At 46.6% G+C, this 19,349-nt stretch overlaps 1 protein-coding gene across 1 annotated transcript; it reads right to left on the bottom strand.

Annotated features, from left to right (window-relative positions):
• Positions 1-4,934: 4,934 nt before the first annotated feature.
• Positions 4,935-17,789, bottom strand: LOC138970525 (galactose mutarotase-like). Its single transcript, XM_070342989.1, has 8 exons — positions 17,665-17,789; positions 15,784-15,917; positions 14,847-15,001; positions 14,172-14,381; positions 13,718-13,799; positions 12,252-12,399; positions 6,163-6,334; positions 4,935-5,715 (listed from the first exon to the last, which is right to left on the bottom strand). Exons 1-8 carry the CDS (start codon positions 17,724-17,726, stop codon positions 5,638-5,640), a joined length of 1,041 nt encoding a protein of 346 aa, XP_070199090.1. The 5' UTR covers positions 17,727-17,789; the 3' UTR covers positions 4,935-5,637.
• Between the last annotated feature and the right edge of the window lie 1,560 nt (positions 17,790-19,349).

The following is a 19,349-nucleotide window of genomic DNA, read 5'->3' as shown; positions in this document are numbered from 1 at the left end:
GTTAGGCATTTCTGTAGTGAAACTACAGGGGAACCTACTGGAAGGGTATCTATCATGTGTTGGAGAGTACAAACTCTCAGACCACCGAAAACCATTGCCACGGTAACGTAAGCAAAACTGCTGATCTCGTTTCTCGAGTTAGGCACTTTTTCTTTATGATACAGGAAGACTTGTTTTGAGAATGTGAAAGCATGCAAAAGCGCGCTCTTTGTGGGTTGTTTGGCAGTTTTGCTGATTACAAATGTTGCTGTAAGCTCTTTATCTCACGTTTATCCAGCTGTCACCGCTCAAGATAGGCAGTTTGCAACTTATAATTAAAATGAGATGGGCAGATTGTCCAGAAACCAAAGAAAGTTGTTTGCATTTTTCTCAAAACATCAAACAATGACATAGGCAATTATCTTATGAGCGTGACGTCTTGTTTTAAAAGAACACATAGAAGAAAAACCTAACATACCAATCAACGAGTTTCTATCATCAAACCATTCAATTTACCAGTAGTATACAACTGTTCAACATGTCTTAATCGATGAGTAATGTTACGTTTTACGATGTCTGAAAGTACCTGACTGTTCCCATACGGAGTCACTCCATATCCACTTCATGGGAAATATATGTTATTGTAGAAGATTTACAAAAAGGACTTTCCTCGTTCAGATTTGTGTGACAGGACTCCTGATACCTGTCATGCTGGATTGTGTGCATATACAATTGCGATCCATCTGGTTTCAGCTTTCTTTAGATATGAGCTTTGGCTTATTTTTAGAAGCCATGATTTTGGTCATACTTGTCCTGGTAATACCCTCATTTGCTAAAATACTGAATGATTTTGATGATGAACGTATGAGTTGGGGTGTCTCAACATAGCAACACTGCGTCGTAGAAGATAATGTTAAAAAGATTATTTTTAATCAAGTACCATTGTTTTAAACTACGTATGGGTGTAGATAAATTCAAATGCTAATTCTTAATGTTCTCATAACGTTTGCATCCGACTCTCGAAGAAAAAGCAAAACCACAGGTGCTGAAAAGAGTGTACCCAATATCAGGCCCCCTTCCTTACAAAGCACATAATTATTGTGTGTCCAGGAAATAATTATCCTAGAAACAGTTTCTTCTCAAATTAAAGTTTTTCATGCTTGTTTATCTGCTGCGTTTTCTTCCAAATGATTGAGTACTCGAGTGAATGAGTGAAAATTTGTTTCTGACCACGCACACACACACACACACACACACAGACACACACACACACACACACACACACACACACACACACACACAAACTATCTTTCTCTCTCTACGTACACACAAACACACACTCTTTCTCTCTTTCTTTCGTTTTCTCTCTCTAATTGAGATATAATCAAATTGAATTGTTAAAAACAAGAAGAGGTGGGGAAAAATATGAAGATGATGATGATAATGATAATTGTCATGATGGTGATGAATGGAGAGCAAACACATATTCACAAAATAAAATGCATACTATGAAGACTATTATGCATTCAAGCTAGTAACAATTGAACATAAAGCCATAGTACAACAAAATGTGTTCAACATATAAAATACACAGCATTATCTTTTACATTATATTAACTGTGGAAAATCAAAAAGCGATAAATTACTCAGACATGAAATGTTTTTTTAACACATTTTTTAAAACATAAAGTGTGATGTTATTATTTACTGTTCATGTTGTTGTATGTGTGTCATTCACTCACGCTCACTGCAGACTCGGGAGAAGTTGTTCAGTTTCAACATTGTATTGAGGTATCCATCTTGCAGGAAGTACAGCCGTAAGGAAAGGGAAGATACTCTCAGTAAGCACAATATAACAGTATCCGCTATAGCTCAGAGGTACTGGGTTCCTAGTGATTCACAGGTACCATGGATATCATTACAATTAGTGATTACAAGTGCTTGAGGGAAAATGGCAGTGAGTACCGGAAAATGCAAGACTGGTCTTATAAATGTCTTTTCGTGAAATTGGTGGGATCAAGCGTAGCTCTCTTGAATAGTAATGGAATGTAAATCGACACTTTACTGCAATGATAATAATAATGATGATAATAATTTAAATTGTCAGTAAGTATTAGTGTCAACTGACTGATGTGAAGCAGTTGATTGTCTAAAGGCAATGCGCTTTAAACTGTTATAATAGCGCACTCTTGGAATGCGGTAACTTTTCCAGAGAGCGTATTCTAACTACCCTTGCCACAGCGAGGATGGGCCCCTTCTATCGATTTTGAGAAGATGCTTCTCATCCTCCGTGTTAGTGAGATGTAGCTTATCTTCTCCAAATTACCAAATGGTGCTTTACACTAAATTTCCCGCGGCTAAAAACAGAAGTGTTTTCTGACAAATTTCATGCGCCTGTGCCAGAGTGAAGCTATGCCTCTTCTCAGTTTCGATTTGCTAAGATTCTTCTCATTCGCCGTGTTAGTGGCATGTAGCTTATCGTCTCCACGTTACCAAACAATGATGCTTGCCCCAAAAATTGCCCCGGCTAAAAGCAGAAGTGGGTTTTTTTTCTGACAGATTTCGAGCTAGACCATGCTATTTTGGAAGTCGATTGACTGTCCTACGTACCTAAAGCAGACGACAACGCCAGTTCAGTACTTACAGTGTCTGCCACGGTACGTCTGTGACTGGTGTCTGTACGCCTGCCTGTGACTGGTGTCTGTACGCCTGCCTGTGACAGTGGTGTCTGTACGTCTGCCTGTGACAGTGGTGTCTGTACGCCTGCCTGTGACTGGTGTCTGTACGTCTGCCTGTGACAGTGGTGTCTGTACGCCTGCCTGTGACTGGTGTCTGTACGTCTGCCTGTGACTGTGGTGTCTGTACGTCTGCCTGTGACTGTGGTGTATGTACGTCTGCCTGTGACTGGTGTCTGTACGTCTGCCTGTGACTGTGGTGTCTGTACGTCTGCCTGTGACTGGTGTCTGTACGTCTGCCTGTGACTGGTGTCTGTATGTCTGCCTGTGACTGGTGTCTGTACGTCTGCCTGTGACTGTGGTGTCTGTATGTCTGCCTGTGACTGGTGTCTGTACGCCTGCCTGTGACTGTGGTGTCTGTACGTCTGCCTGTGACTGTGGTGTCTGTACGTCTGCCTGTGACTGTGGTGTATGTACGTCTGCCTGTGACTGGTGTCTGTACGTCTGCCTGTGACTGTGGTGTCTGTACGTCTGCCTGTGACTGTGGTGTATGTACGTCTGCCTGTGACTGGTGTCTGTACGTCTGCCTGTGACTGTGGTGTCTGTACGTCTGCCTGTGACTGTGGTGTCTGTACGTCTGCCTGTGACTGTGGTGTCTGTACGTCTGCCTGTGACTGGTGTCTGTACGCCTGCCTGTGACTGTGGTGTCTGTACGTCTGCCTGTGACTGTGGTGTCTGTACGTCTGCCTGTGACTGTGGTGTCTGTACGTCTGCCTGTGACTGTGGTGTCTGTACGTCTGCCTGTGACTGTGGTGTCTGTACGTCTGCCTGTGACTGTGGTGTCTGTACGTCTGCCTGTGACTGTGGTGTCTGTACGTCTGCCTGTGACTGTGGTGTCTGTACGTCTGCCTGTGACTGTGGTGTATGTACGTCTGCCTGTGACTGTGGTGTATGTACGTCTGCCTGTGACTGTGGTGTATGTACGTCTGCCTGTGACTGTGGTGTCTGTACGTCTGCCTGTGACTGGTGTCTGTACGTCTGCCTGTGACTGTGGTGTATGTACGTCTGCCTGTGACTGGTGTCTGTACGTCTGCCTGTGACTGTGGTGTATGTACGTCTGCCTGTGACTGTGGTGTCTGTACGTCTGCCTGTGACTGGTGTCTGTACGTCTGCCTGTGACTGTGGTGTCTTTACGTCTGCCTGTGACTGTGGTGTATGTACGTCTGCCTGTGACTGTGGTGTATGTACGCCTACCTTTGACTGTGGTGTCTGTACGTCTGCCTGTGACTGTGGTGTCTGTACGTCTGCCTGTGACTGTGGTGTCTGTACGCCTGCCTGTGACTGTGGTGTCTGTACACCTGCCTGTGACTGTGGTGTCTGTACGTCTGCCTGTGACAGTGGTGTCTGTACGTCTGCCTGTGACTGGTGTCTGTACGCCTGACTGTGACTGGTGTCTGTACGCCTGCCTGTGACTGGTGTCTGTACGCCTGCCTGTGACTGTGGTGTCTGTACGTCTGCCTGTGACTGGTGTCTGTACGTCTTCCTGTGACTGGTGTCTGTACGCCTGCCTGTGACTGGTGTCTGTACGCCTGCCTGTGACTGTGGTGTCTGTACGCCTGCCTGTGACTGTTGTGTCTGTACGCCTGCCTGTGACTGGTGTCTGTACGTCTGCCTGTGACTGGTGTCTGTACGCCTGACTGTGACTGGTGTCTGTACGCCTGCCTGTGACTGGTGTCTGTACGCCTGCCTGTGACTGTGGTGTCTGTACGTCTGCCTGTGACTGGTGTCTGTACGCCTGCCTGTGACTGGTGTCTGTACGTCTGCCTGTGACTGGTGTCTGTACGCCTGCCTGTGACTGGTGTCTGTACGTCTGCCTGTGACTGGTGTCTGTACACCTGCCTGTGACTGTGGTGTCTGTACGCCTGCCTGTGACTGTGGTGTCTGTACGCCTGCCTGTGACTGTGGTGTCTGTACGCCTGCCTGTGACTGTGGTGTCTGTACGCCTGCCTGTGACTGTGGTGTCTGTATGTCTGCCTGTGACTGTGGTGTCTGTACGTCTGCCTGTGACTGTGGTGTCTGTACGCCTGCCTGTGACTGGTGTCTGTACGCCTGCCTGTGACTGTGGTGTCTTTACGACTGCCTGTGACTGTGGTGTCTGTATGTCTGCCTGTGACTGTGGTGTATGTACGTCTGCCTGTGACTGGTGTCTGTACGTCTGCCTGTGACTGTGGTGTCTCTTTCCAGTCCCTTTTCTCACATCAAGTAGTCTTAAAACATTGCTGATGCTGCTCTATGGCGTAATTATTTGTAAAATGGGAAAAGTGGTTAATTATATCTGCCAACATATATTTTCTTTGTTGGCAAGTCCGTGTGTGGGGTTGTCTATGTATGCAACAGAACCGATTTTAACATTGCCCCATTTTGTGGGTAAAATATTTTGAATGCATTTCTCAGTTTTTAACATTGTACATGTAATGTTTTTATTGTTCGTTACATCAGTCCTGTCACTGCCTGGTGTAAATGTGACCGGTGTGTGTGAGAGAGAGATGGAGCGTGTGTGTGTGAGAGCGAGCGAGAGAGTGTGTGTGTTAGTGAGTGAGAGAGAGATAGTGTAAGTGTGTGTGTGAGAGAGAGAGAGAGTGAAAGAGAACGTGTGAGAGAGAGAGAGAGAGAGAGAGAGAGAGAGAGAGAGAGAGAGAGAGTGTGTGTGTATTAGTGAGCGAGAGAGTTTGTGAGTGAGTAAGAAATGTTATGAGAGAAAGAGTGTATGTGCGTGAGAGAGAGAGAGTGAATGAGAGCGTATGTGAGTGAAAGAGAGTGTGTGTGTCCATGTCTTTTTCATCGATTATTAAAAGCAGGATTCCACTGTAATATGAACAACGATCACAAGTGTTGCAATCCATAGCAGTGGACTGTAAAAATCGAGGCAATGTCCATGAAATCTCTTGCAGCGGAGTGGGACCATCTGGCCAGACAGACAGAATCAGGCCACACCTAACGTGTAAACAGTCGTCTGACGGTATGTTTCTCCCGGTCTCACAATGGTGCTGGGGAACGATGGCTGAAATGATATGAAACATTCGCCAGTGAACCAACTGAGTTGGCAATGTTATACCATGTTTTTCTACAAACAACATTAACGCTGACACTTCACGCCTTCTCCATACACTCGCATAAATTATGCTGAAGCCGCTTATGATTCGCAGTGACTCGAATAACTCAAAACTTTCAGGTTTGAGAAAATACATTGATATATCACTGGGCGGATACTGAAAACACGCTAACATTCATGGAAACAAGGATAGAAATGAAAGTAACAGCAGTGTGTTCACATATTTCTACTACATAGGCCTACTCTCTCTCTGAAAAAGTAAACAAACACACACACTCACATGATTTACACTGTCGGGGTAGTGCTAGCTGGGCCTCTAGAACCAGAGCGCTGAAAGGCCCATAACTCCCCCCTCCCTTGCCCCCCCCCCCCCCACACACACACACACACACTCACATGGTTTACACTATCGGGGTAGTGCTGTGCTTCCATAACCAGAGCGCTGAAGGGCCCATAACTCGCCCCGCCCTTGCCCCGCTGTCCCTGCAGGTTACCTCCCGTGTAGAACTGAAGGCCTGGCTCTGTGGTGCGACACTCCATGAAGCGACCCGACGGGGGGTGCTCCAGTCTGTGGACAAGCATAGACATCGGTCAGAACTAGGGATAGAGTAGGTATATACTCTGGACTGAACCAACGACTTCTTCTTCTTCTTCTTTACGTTCGTGAGGAAATCCCTTTACAGGGCAACGATCCTCCATTTTGGTTGGTGCGCTTAATTTCCCAAGAGTGAAAAATAAAGTGGATAGTGTACCTATGAAAATCAAAACAGTGGTGGGTTGGTAGGCAAGCTATTGCTTTCGCTATTTGCCGTGACGCCCGATTTCAGGCCCTGGGCTGAGGGGCTAGCCTACCCGGCCCATACCCAGCCAGCAAGACATTAGCGGCCGATAATCGGCCGAACACCCTTCAAAAAGTCGGGCCGGTGACGTCAAAACATACGACGCGGGTGTTGGCCCGACTAACTTTTGCAAAGAGGCAACGATGCGGCCGATAGGCGGCCGAACACCTGCACTATGGCGGCACGCATCCGGTCCGATGTTAATCGGCCCGATGACTTGTTTGACCTGCGGTCCGACACCTTATGCCGACATCGGGAAGATATCGATTTCAGCGGGAAGACATCGGGACGATGTCGGCATAAGGTGTCGGGCCGCAGGTCCAACAAGCCATCGGGCCGATTAACATCGGACCGGATGCGTGCCGCCATAGTACAGGTGTTCGGCCGCCTGTCGGCCGCCTCGTTGCCTCTTTGCAAAAGTTAGTCGGACCAACACCCGCGTCGTATCTTTTGACGTCACCTGCCCGACTTTTTGAAGGGTGTTCGGCCGACTATCGGCCGCTAATGTCTTGCTGGCTGGGTGCAGCTACCGATACAGCAGTATGTACCACCACCACCCCCCCCCCCCCCCCCCCAAGTGTAACAGTGCAAAATTCACTTACAGCTACAGCTACAGCAGTATAACCCCCCTCCCCCCAGTGTTACAGTTGCAAACAAACCTACAGATACAGCAGTGTGTACAACCCCCCCCCCCCCCCCCCAGTGTAACAGTGCAAAACAAATCACCAGCTAGAGATACAGCAGTATGTAGAACCCCCCGCCCCTACCGCGTACCGCCCTCACTGTAACAGTACAAAACACACCTACAGCTACAGATACAGCCGTATACACCCCCCCCCCCCCCCCTCAGTATTACAGTATAAAACACACCTACAGCAACAGATTCAGCAGTATATACAACCCCCCAAGTGTAACAGTGCAAAAATTACTTACAGCTACAGCTACAGCAGTATGTACACCTCCCCTCCCCCTTAGTAACAGTGCAAAACACACCTACAGCTACAGCAGTATGTACAACCCCCAACCCCCCCCCCCCCCCCCCCACCACTGTAACAGTACAAAACTCATTTACAGCTACAGATTCAGAATTATGTACATCCCCCTCCCCCCGCTGCCACCACTGTAACAGTACCAAACATACAACACTCCACCCCCTTCCCTCGTGTAGAGCGCAAAACACACCTAGAGCTACAGATACAGCAGTATACAACCCCAATCCCCCCCCCCCCCCCCCCCCCCTGTGTGCAAAACACACCAACAGCTACAAAAACAGCAGTATGTTCACCCCCCCCCCCCCTCCCCCTACTGTAACAGTACATAACACACCTACAGCTTCAGCTAGTTACATCTATGCTTGGCGCTGGTGGACAATATTCACTTTTTTTGGCAAAAACCGCCAGTTTTGGCCAAAAAAGACAAAGATTTGGCCAAAACAACCCACACATTTGGCCAAATAAAATAGATTTGGCTATAACTTTTTTTGGGCCAAAACTTTCTATGTAAAAGTTTTGGCCAAAACTGTTTATGTTAGCTAAAACGGGAGATTTGGCCAAACTTCTGCCACAAAAAGATTTGGCCAAAAAAAGATTTGGCCAAACAAAAAAGATTTGGCCAAATCTTCACTTTTTGGCCAAATCTTTTTTGTTTGGCCAAATCTTTTTTTGGCAAAATCTTTTGTATTTGCTGGCGCTGGTGGACAATATTCACTTTTTTGGCCAAATCTCTTTTTGGCCAAAACTTTGCTTTTTTGGCCAAAACTTTGCTTTTTTGGCCAATACCGCCAGTTTTGGCCAAAAAAGTGTGTTTTTGGCAAAATAAGTGAATATTGTCCACCAGCGCCAAGCAGCTTGGCGCTGGTGAACAATATTCACTTTTTTGGCCAAAAACGCACTTTTTTGGCCAAAACTGGCGGTTTTGGCCAAAACTGGCGGTTTTGGCCAAAACTGGCGTTTTTGGCCGAAACTATACTTTTTTGGCCAAAACTTTGCTTTTTTGGCCAATAATGTACGTTTTTGGCCAAAAAAGTGTGTTTTTGGCAAAAAAAGTGAATATTGTCCACCAGCGCCAAGCAGCTTGGCGCTGGTGGACAATATTCACTATTTTGGCCAAAAACACACTTTTTTTGCCAAAACTGGTGGTTTTGGCCAAAACTGGCGTTTTTGGCCAAAACTGGCGTTTTTGGCCAAAACTATACTTTTTTTGGACAAAACTTTGCTTTTTTGGCCAAAACCGCCAGTTTTGGCCAAAAAAGTGTGTTTTGGCCAAAAAAAGTGAATATTGTCCACCAGCGCCAAGCTGCTTGGCGCTGGTGAACAATATTCACTTTTTTGGCCAAAAACGCACTTTTTTGGCCAAAACTGGCGTTTTTGGCCAAAACTATACTTTTTTGGCCAAAACTTTGCTTTTTTGGCCAAAACTGGTGGTTTTGGCCAAAACTGGCGGTTTTGGCCAAAACTGGCGTTTTTGGCCAAAACTATACTTTTTTGGCCAAAACTTTGCTTTTTTGGCCAAAAACGCCAGTTTTGGCCAAAAAAGTGTGTTTTGGGCAAAAAAAGTGAATATTGTCCACCAGCGCCAAGCAGCTTGGCGCTGGTGGACAATTTTCACTTTTTTGGCCAAAACTATAATTTTTTGGCCAAAACTGGCGGTTTTGGCCAAAACTGGCGTTTTTGGCCAAAAGTATACTTTTTTGGCCAAAACTTTGCTTTTTTGGCCAAAACTGGCGTTTTTGGCCAAAAAAATGAATATTGTCTATCAGCGCCAAGGGGTACTCAAAGATTTGGCCAAAAAATGAAGTTTTGGCCAAAACTATTTTTTGGCCAAAACTTTCAATGCAAAAGTTTTGGCCAAAAAAAGATTTGGCCAAATCTAAAACATTTGGCCAAAAAAGTGAAGATTTGGCCAAATGTTTTAGATTTGGCCAAATATTTTTTTGGCCAAAACTTTGCACTTAAAAGTTTTGGCCAAAACATGTTTTTGGCCAAAAACACACTTTTTGGCCAATAATGTACGTTTTTGGCCAAAAAAGTGTGTTTTTGGCCAAAAAAGTGAATATTGTCCACCAGCGCCAAGCATATACATCAGTATGCACACCCCCCCCCCCCAAGTGTAACAGTACAAAACACACCTACAGCTACAGATTCAGCAGTATGTACAACCCCCTCCCCCCCCCCCCCCCCCCCCCCCCAGTGTCACTGTGCAGAACACACATACAGCTACAGATTCAGCAGTTAGTATGTACACCCCCCCCCCCCCCCCAAGTGTGTAACAGTGCAAAACACACCACCAGCTACAGATAGATCAGTATGTACACCCCCCCCCCCCCCACCCCAAGTGTTACAATGCAATACACGTCACACCTACAGCTACAGATACATCAGTATGTACACCCCCCCCCCCCCAAGTGTAACAGTGCAAACCACACTTACAGCTACAGATTCAGCAGTATGTACTCCACCCCCCCCCCCCCCCCCCCAGTGTAACAGTGCAAAAATCACCAACTACTGCAGTATGTACCCCCCCTCCCCCTACAGCTACAGAAGTATGTTACCCCCCCCCCCCTGTAACAGGACAATACACACCTACATCTACAGCAGTATGTACACACACACCCCCCCCCCCCCCCCCACTGTAACAAGACAAAACACACCTACATCTATATTTACAGCAGTGTGTACAACACCCCCCTCCCCCACTGTAACAGGACAAAACACACCTACATCTACAGAATAAGATACAGCAGTATGTACTCCCCCCCCCCCCCCCCCTCACTGTAACAGCAAAACTAACATTGAGAGCCAAAAAAAACCGAAATCACTTACTCGCTCCATCCGTCGCGGTTGTCCTCGAGTTGACGTCTGAATCTGATTGTCATTGCCAAGAGCCTGACTCACTGGCTACACAACTATTCTCACCGCCACCACGTGGCACTGGGACCAGCACTCAGATTGAGATCCCGAGGCGACATTCGTCTCGGATAACATATCATCAATGTGCTGTCCAACATTCCCAAAAATGTCTCTTCTTTCGATATTAACTTGAACTAAGAAAACAAATAAAATTCGCTCACGCGGGAAAGCAGCAGCCATTTGCACACTCAATCTTGTTTACCGTAAGGAAAGCTATTTGAATATTTCAAGTAAATGATGGCGTATTTTTAAAATGTAAAACTCATGATTTGAGCTCATGCTGTATTTGATTGCAAATATGCAAATAAAACTTACAATTAATTATCCTACTCCTATGTGAAAAAGTCAACAAATATGAATAATTTAGTTTCGCATTTGCATGGTCAGTCTCATAATGTCACGCCGTTGCTGGACCGACGCTTGAACAGGGGACGTAACAAATGTTAAAATAATGATCATCAATTTGTTATCTCCCGTAACTCTGCATAATTTTATCGACAGCAACATTGCGTCGGGCCGATGTCGGGGTTTATTACGTACATTTATACACAGTCAAACGGTATCGGCGCGACAACGGACGACGACACACGACATATGACGACGTCACCCGACTGAAATCGTCAGTCGGCCGACGAAAGCTTGCTAGCTGGGATGCGCACTGCCTAGCGCAGAAACTCGGCCCCGACAAAACAATACTCAAACAGGACGAACAATATGGAGCAAGGAGTGAAAGATTCTACCTATATCAATACTAATTACTGTACGTATGGGTCGCTAGGGATGGAGAGGGGGGATGGGTCTAATGAGAGAGGGGAGATGAATCTAATGCGGAGGGGAGGTGGGAGGGGGGGGGGGCAGAGGGAGTGGATTCTGACAGGGGGTGCTTATGGCCATGGGCTCGCGCCTCGGAGCCAGGCCTCAACGATGGTCTAGCTGAAGGCCTCGGGGGAGTTTGCGCGCACAGCCTGTCTTGGGGGATGGTATTCCAGAGGCGGATCGCTGACGGGAAGAACGATGTTCTGTGGGAGTCAGTGCGGGGCTGGGGGACCTGTAGTCTGGTGGTGTGCCCCCTGGTGGTGTGCCCCCTGGTGGTGTGCCCCCTGGTGGTGTGCCCCCTGGTGGTGTGCCCCCTGGTGGTGTGCCCCCTGGTGGTGTGCCCCCTGGTGGTGTGCCCCCTGGTGGTGTGCCCCCTGGTGGTGTGCCCCCTGGTGGTGTCAGTGCCCCCTGGTGGTGTGCCCCCTGGCGGTGTGCCCCCTGGTGGTGTGCCCCCTGGTGGTGTCAGTGCCCCCTGGTGGTGTGCCCCCTGGCGGTGTGCCCCCTGGCGGTGTGCCCCCTGGTGGTGTGCCCCCTGGTGGTGTGCCCCCTGGTGGTGTGCCCCCTGGTGGTGTGCCCCCTGGTGGTGTGCCCCCTGGTGGTGTGCCCCCTGGTGGTGTCAGTGCCCCCTGGTGGTGTGCCCCCTGGCGGTGTGCCCCCTGGTGGTGTGCCCCCTGGTGGTGTGCCCCCTGGTGGTGTGCCCCCTGGTGGTGTGCCCCCTGGTGGTGTGCCCCCTGGTTGATCTTGGGACCGGTGTCAGTGTGCCTTCCCTTGGGGCTACCTCGACCAGTCCATTCATGATTGTGTCCAGCCTGGTGGCCTTGGTCGCGGTGTGCCGTTGGCCCAGTGCAGTGGAGATCCTCAAGCTGTGGGGAATACATACACAATCCCATGTTTAAACCATTCGCTGAACGGCCACACTCACCTGGCTGCGAGGCGGACCTTGCCGTCACTGGGAGCGAGACAGAAGTTGTGGTCAAAGCCCTTGCCCTTCCGGACTTTGTGCATGCGGTCCCCCAGTCGTACCGGTCTCCTCAGGTCGTACTCTGTGCCGTCCACGGGGCGGACCTCGCCTGTAATGGTCAGCAAATGACAGCATTGCATTAGTAATCCAACCAAGATGGGTTTAGAATATAACAGATTGTGTGATCAATCAATCAATCAATAAATGAGGCTTATATCGCGCATATTCCGTGGGTACAGTTCTAGGCGCTCTGCAGTGATGCCGTGTGAGATGAAATTTTATACGGCCAGTAATTGCAACCATTTCGGCGCATATTTACCTTTCACGGCCTATTATTCCAAGTCACACGGGTATAGGTAGATGTGGGTGTGTGATGTTGGTGGGGGGGGGGGGGGGGTGCTTGTGTGTCTGCTTGTTTGCGCGAGAATGCAATTTACGAAGATTCGTGACTTGATGCCTGTGAAAGGGCACAGGTTTTTGTTCTGATTCTTACATTGAATCAATTTTGACAAAATGTTTGCAAATAGAATGGGAATCGAGACGAGATGATGGTGTATGCATGTGAGTGTGTGTGTACATGTGTTTGTATGTAGAGTAATTCCAAGAAAACTATCGGACAGATGAAAGAAAGTATCAGAAATTAAGCGACTAGTTCTTTTTTTTTTTAACATCAACATTAAGTTTACAAGCTTGAATTTAGTCAGCGAGCCTCTGTCCCTTCTGGGTTTATCTTTTGTTTTTAAAGGCCTATGTGCACATTTTCATGCGAGGACATTGTTGAATGACATTCTGATAGTGCATACGTACAGTAATCTGCTAAGTCCACATCGTGCGCTCTCAGATCTGTGCAGCAAGAGCCTTAATTGACCGGCCCGGCCGTAGCGCAGTGGTTAGCGCATCGGGCTGCGGGCCGGGAGGTCGTGTGTTCGAATCCCATCAGTCATGTGGGTTTTTCGGCCTGTGGCCGGTTACTACCCAGAGTGGAATTCCTATGGTTGAAATGGGAAGGCTGGAATCACACAGCCGAGTGCTATTCACTTCACGAATACGACTTTGATGGTGCTCAGTTTGTGCTAACTAGCAACTACCTGGCCAACATTGCAGGTGCAGCAGCTCTCGTGCCTGGTTGGCACCAGGATATATTAATTATTATGACAGTAAGCGTAGAGTGCTGCCCTGTCACGTAGTCTCAAACCGTAATGAAAATCCATTACATTATCCTAATCATCATCCTCATCTCATTGATCATCAAAAATAATAACTGTGTCAGCTCCGAATAAGAACCGGGATAGCAAAAAATAGAGGAAGAGGAGATAGATGGGCACCGCCTTCAAAAAGCTGGCGCTGGAAAAGTTGAGATCTCTAACATGTCGCTCCCATACAATCAAATAATGGTTATGGGAATACCTTTACCTTGTTCACCTTACCTGTGGGAATGGAAGTATCGTCTATGGGCAGATAGGAGTCGGCAGCAATGGTCACCACGTTGTCAGCCAATGTGCCTGAATCCTGACCGGATAAAAGCATAATAGCATCAGTCACAGACACACATACACATAAACATGCGCACGGAGATCCACCTGACATACTGCTGACACACACGCCAACACATACACACACAGAGACACACCGTCAGACACACACACACACACACACACACACACACACACACACACACACATCACCCTCTCCACCAACCGTCTCAGTCCTCCCCAAAGCACGCACGCCCACACACACACACACCCACACACACACACACATACACTCACACATATATACACACCGTACACACACACACACACACACACTCACACTCACACACACACACACGCACACCCACACACACACACACACACAGCACAAGCGAAAACCTTGACCCACATGCCCTGCCAGGTTGAAGTAGGCGTGGTTGGTGAGGTTGAGCGGGGTTGGCTTGGTGGTTGTGGCTTCGTACTCAATGGACAACTCGTTGTCGTCTGTCACGCGGTACACCACCTTGGTAGTTACCTCCCCTGGGTAATTCTCCTCACCGTCCGGACTGACGTATGTCAACACCAGACTGTCTCCCTCCACTCGGCTGGTCCACACTTTCTGCGAAAATAAACACAAGAGAATGACTTTAAAGCCGAAAATCCGTCTCCTCGAAACAAAGCCTTGCTACCGTAGAAGGCCACAGAGTTAAACTTAGACACAAGATGCATTACAGGCACAAGAAAACAGCTAGGCCTACATCTGTCGCGCACGCCGATGTTGACCTTAAAGTGTTAAAGCTAGTTTTGCGGTTTACCAGGTTTACCATCGATGATGACTCCTGACTGACATGTTATTTTAACGTCCGAACAGGAACTTAACCCCTCTTGGTCGATCATTCTGCCGTTAGCGCGGGTGGCTGCGGTTTACACATTAACACGCACCTGGGTAGCGCGACTCTTGTCAGTGCTGCTAGCTTTCCACTGAGAGGAAGCGACCCGGATGTCCCAGCAATGGGATAAGAAAAGAAAATAAAATAAATGAAATGAAATGAAAAGAGTCAACCATTCAAGGTGAGTCACACACCTTATCAAAGCCCACTTGACCGCCGTGTAGAGAGTTGGGCCAGTTGTTGACACACAGGGTGTAGGTCTTTCCGTCCAGTGTAAACTGACCACCGGCGATCCGATTGGCCACTCGGCCGATCAGCGCGCCGAAAAAACGACTGCGAGTCTCGTAGCCTGAAATAAGAAGGGGAGGGCATACTTTTTTCTGATTGTAAGGTTGATTTGAAGACAACACCATGAGCCGTAGTCTTGTTGTTGTTTTCAGTTTATAATAATGTACATTTCATGAAAATGTCAATCAGAAATAACATATTTTCTAAATCAAGGGAAAATGTCATTCAGTTCTGTTGGACGTTTTACAAAGAAGGGTGAGGTTGAGCTTGGATGATTAGCGAAATTCTCCACACCGGCAGAATGGATGTGTGTTAAAGTTAACTTCAGCGAAAAGTTCAACTGAAAAAGATGACAACTAGGTCTGTTTTCTAAGCCAGCTATCAAGTTTTGCGTTCTGATCTACTACATTGGCCACCCGTTGATTGTAGAGAAACAAAGATGGAGTAATAGACGAAGAGTTACACTTTCAGAAAATAGTCCATCAGTATGAATTAGGCCTATACCCTTCTTCAAAACGACGCCGCTTGTTTCTTGTACAGGAGGCGGTCCAGATACACCTACACACCAGCCTTCCCTCCCTCCCTCCCTCCCTCCCTCCCTCCCTCCCTCCCTCCGGCCCCGGTCCATAAAGATGAAACAGAGGACGATAGTCTCCCCTCGGACCGACAACAACGCTGGTCTGTCAACAAGCCTTCTTGTGATGTTGCATTCACACACTACGTTCTAAATACCACTTTAGGTCGGCGGTGGTAATTTATGGGAACATGTTCATGGGCAGGGCCAGCAAACAAACTCCTGTAATTGCAGCACGCACGACAGAACATATGTTGAGTGACCTTCACCTTCCATGTCGTCACAGCCGAGTGTGACGTCAGCCACGTTGCCGTGAAGGTCTGGAACGTTGATCTCATTGATGACGCCGCCATAGTCCAGGATCCGAACCACGAGCTGCCCGCTGCTGTTCCTCAGTGTGAACCTTGTGGACACCATGAACAAAACAATCAGAAAAGCTCAGACATAAAAAGCTGAAAGCAACCACTTATCATAGTGGAAGAAAGGATTTCACGTTCATACTGATTGAATGCGCTAGTTACCAATCTGAATGTATTTCTGGATGGAATCATAAACTCTCGTATCTATAAATCCTTCTTCAAATTAAACACATACATAAACGTACGTTCACATTCACATGAATTCAGGCACATGCTTTGGCACACACATGCATTGGCAGGGGCGGATTAGGGGGGTGGTTACAGGGGTTCCGGACCCCCCACCCCCGCACCCCCACCCCCCACCCCGGCTATCAAAAAAAAGATGTAATACTTACTTTAAAAGAAATAATGAGTGGCTGCTGACACCAGTTGATCATGTTTAAAATAAAGGATAAGCCATAATTTGTTCATAAAATAGCTAAAACTCTTCAGTTTCAGGGGGGCTTCGCTCCCCAGACCCCCCAACGGTCTCCTGTACCCCACACAAAAAACCTAGCGACAGGGGAACAGTACCCGTAGCCACCAAGAGAAGATACCAGAACCCCTCTGCTTTAAAGGCCCAGTCTGCCTCAAATGGTTTAAAGAACGATTTAAATCTTCTCACGAAAAAAAAGCAGTTCTAACCTTATGTTTCACACATTTAATAGCATTAAATGACACAGTTCGTCTAAATGGCTATTTAGCTTGCGTAAACCGCACACCAGATTTCGTGGTTTATTTTACCCCTGAGCTATCGTGAGCCCGTGTGATCCACTTTCCTGTTTTTCACAATTTAGTCTTCAGTTTGTGATTTGAATGTGACTCGCTGTATCTGCAATAGCACGTTATTGTGTACCTCTGAATCTAAAATGCAACAAACGACTGCGAGTCACACGAACTTATCGGCGGCGGTTGGCTTCAGATCAAAGAAGCAAGCGCTATGCAGACAATTCGACTGCTTGTGAAACACGACCTTGAGTGACCAGCTTCCGGACTCCCTTATACAAAACTTTAAAAACTTCGAATTAAACTGATCTTGTCTTGTTGAAAAAAGAATTCTTTTATGATTTAAGAATGTTTGTGTAACAAGCTGTCAATTTATTATTTAGATTTTAAAAGTTAGTTCTAGCGCCAAAACGAGGCGTCCGATTGTGGGTTAGACAATCCGTCTGGCCACGCAAAAATAAATTCTTTGAAAAATGCTCGCTCTTTACGGAGGGCACCTAGGATGTTCTCAAGCGGTGAGTGTTTAAACGAAAGGGTGTTTGTACTGTGTGTCAAAGCCTGACAGTGTCTGTGACCAGAAACTGATGGTTTACGGGAAGCTGAGTGTGCCTTTAATTTCGGAAGAGTTAAAGTTCTGTATGATAGATACTGTCACGTTTCAAACGAACTGTAAACTGAATACAATTTTTTTAAATATCAAATTATAGATCCTTTACTTTGTAATTAGTCCAGTACAATGTCTTCTTGTCCTATAACTTCATAACGTTTTGTTCATTAATGAGTGTATGTGTCTGAACAGTTTCATGCAGTGTGGTTGAAAACGACGTTAAACACCAAATAAAGAAAGAAAGAAAGTAGTCTCGCCTCAAGAAATCATCGTTTGTATTTACCTTTGGATAACACTTATTAGCTTACTGCTAGTGTAAGCATTGTATCAATGGATAATTAATTACAGACTAAAATGTAACATTTAAATGTAAGACTGCTTTTTACAGCAACAATTCAAAAATCGTTTGATTGCCTCACCTTGTCACACTTTTCCCATCCTGTGTGTGGCCGAAAGGTTCTTGTGTAACTTCACTGGGCATTGTCGACCTTGGGGCTACTTGCTGATATACAAACGTATGACTGTCGGTGTCTGTGCGTGTATGAGTTATCACGAACACAGCGCGAGATTAGAGGCAAGGATCACTGGGCGAACTTGCATAGCTGATGGTATAGCTCATTTGACACCCTCTGGTTCTTGAATGTTCACTTTTATTTTAAAAACTATGCATTTATTCTTCTCAAAATCGATTCAAGGCAATAAAACCACAATGATTGTGTGATTTTAATCAATGCATTGAAGATCGAATACTTCCAGTGAATTGTTTTCCCGAATTACCCATTCTGGTTTTAGTAACACTAGGTTTTGGGGGAAAGCTGAATGGGCGATTGAATCACCGCGCGTCTAATGACCGTCAACGACTTCTAATTATAATGTTCTTCTGGTTTTTTTTGGTATCACCCATTAGGTCATTGAATACGTCAGGGGGGGCTCTTGCAAAAGAGCGCGGTTTTTGTTGTCTTCCCCTTTTTCAGTTCACATGGTAACTTCCATGCTTAAAACTAGTTACAATCAGGTCTATCACTGAAAAAAGAATGTTGGAAAACTTTATCACTTTCACATTTTGCACTTAACATTTTATGTACACACTTCACGACTATCGTCAGATCAGATCTTTGACAGCGCTGGATTGATGTTATCTGCTGAGCGGTCAACCTTGAGCCAAACTGATGGCACGTTTTATGCGCATGTTCCTACATCTTTATAGTGTGTTTTCATAGTAGTTTTCCCTGTCCATACACTATTCCATGGTCACAAAACGAACACACCAACACAGATTCATACCTCTCTCTCTCTCTCTCTCTCTCTCTCTCTCTCTCTCTCTCTCTCTCTCTCTCTCTCTCTCTCTCTCTCTCTCTCTCTCTCTCTCTCTCTCTCTCTCTCTCCGAGTCTAGTCTCTCTCTCTCTCCGAGTCTAGCCTCTCTCTCTCTCTCTCTCTCTCTCTCTCTCTCTCTCTCTCTCTCTCTCTCTCTCTCTCTCTCTCTCTCTCTCTCTTCACACATATACATTCACGCACACACACAAAAACGCATGAATGTAAATACAGAAAGGTAAATATACGCGCGTATACACACACGCACAGGAAACATACTTCGCAACATGTGTATTATCTGTCAGTTCCAGCGAAAATGTCAATTTAAATACAACCTAAAGATAAAGCCAAAACACGCAGCATGTTGCTCTGTTTTATTAACTGTGTGTTGCCATAACATCATTGAACAGCCGGTATGAAGGTCATCATATTCGCACTCCTGGCCTTGGTGACGTCATTGTGTGTGACCAGTGCAGTGGCCGGAGGTGATGACGTCACACGCAACGTGTCATTGACCATGCAGTTTGTGGTGTCCATTAAAGCCACATGGGAGTGAGTGGTTCTCTCTCTCTCTCTCTCTCTCTCTCTCTCTCTCTCTCTCTCTCTCTCTCTCTCTCTCTCTCTCTCTCTCTCTCCCTCTGTGATAGAGAGAGACAGATAGATACCGTTAAAGTGTTTGTGCAAGAGTGGTTGGTTCAGTGTGATTGTCGGTATATCTTTGTACACATTGTAACTCCCTTTGTCTAAAGGGCTTTTAAAGCTGATGACAATAAACCCTTAAAGCGCCAAAGC

This window comes from Littorina saxatilis, linkage group LG7, assembly GCF_037325665.1.
Source record: "Littorina saxatilis isolate snail1 linkage group LG7, US_GU_Lsax_2.0, whole genome shotgun sequence".
Lineage (NCBI taxonomy): Eukaryota > Metazoa > Mollusca > Gastropoda > Littorinimorpha > Littorinidae > Littorina > Littorina saxatilis.
The sequence above is the reverse complement of the archived record's forward strand: the minus strand, read 5'-3'. Positions and strand labels throughout refer to the sequence as shown.

Bases quoted from the DNA above. Each gene is read 5' to 3' on its own strand.
- LOC138970525 (XM_070342989.1), bottom strand. From the start codon at position 17,726: ATGCCCAGTGAAGTTACACAAGAACCTTTCGGCCACACACAGGATGGG. The intron at 15,002-15,783 runs GTGAAGGTCACT...TTCTTATTTCAG, and splicing joins CGGCTGTGACGACATGGAAG to GCTACGAGACTCGCAGTCGT. The intron at 14,382-14,846 runs GTGTGTGACTCA...TTATTTTCGCAG, and splicing joins GTCAAGTGGGCTTTGATAAG to AAAGTGTGGACCAGCCGAGT.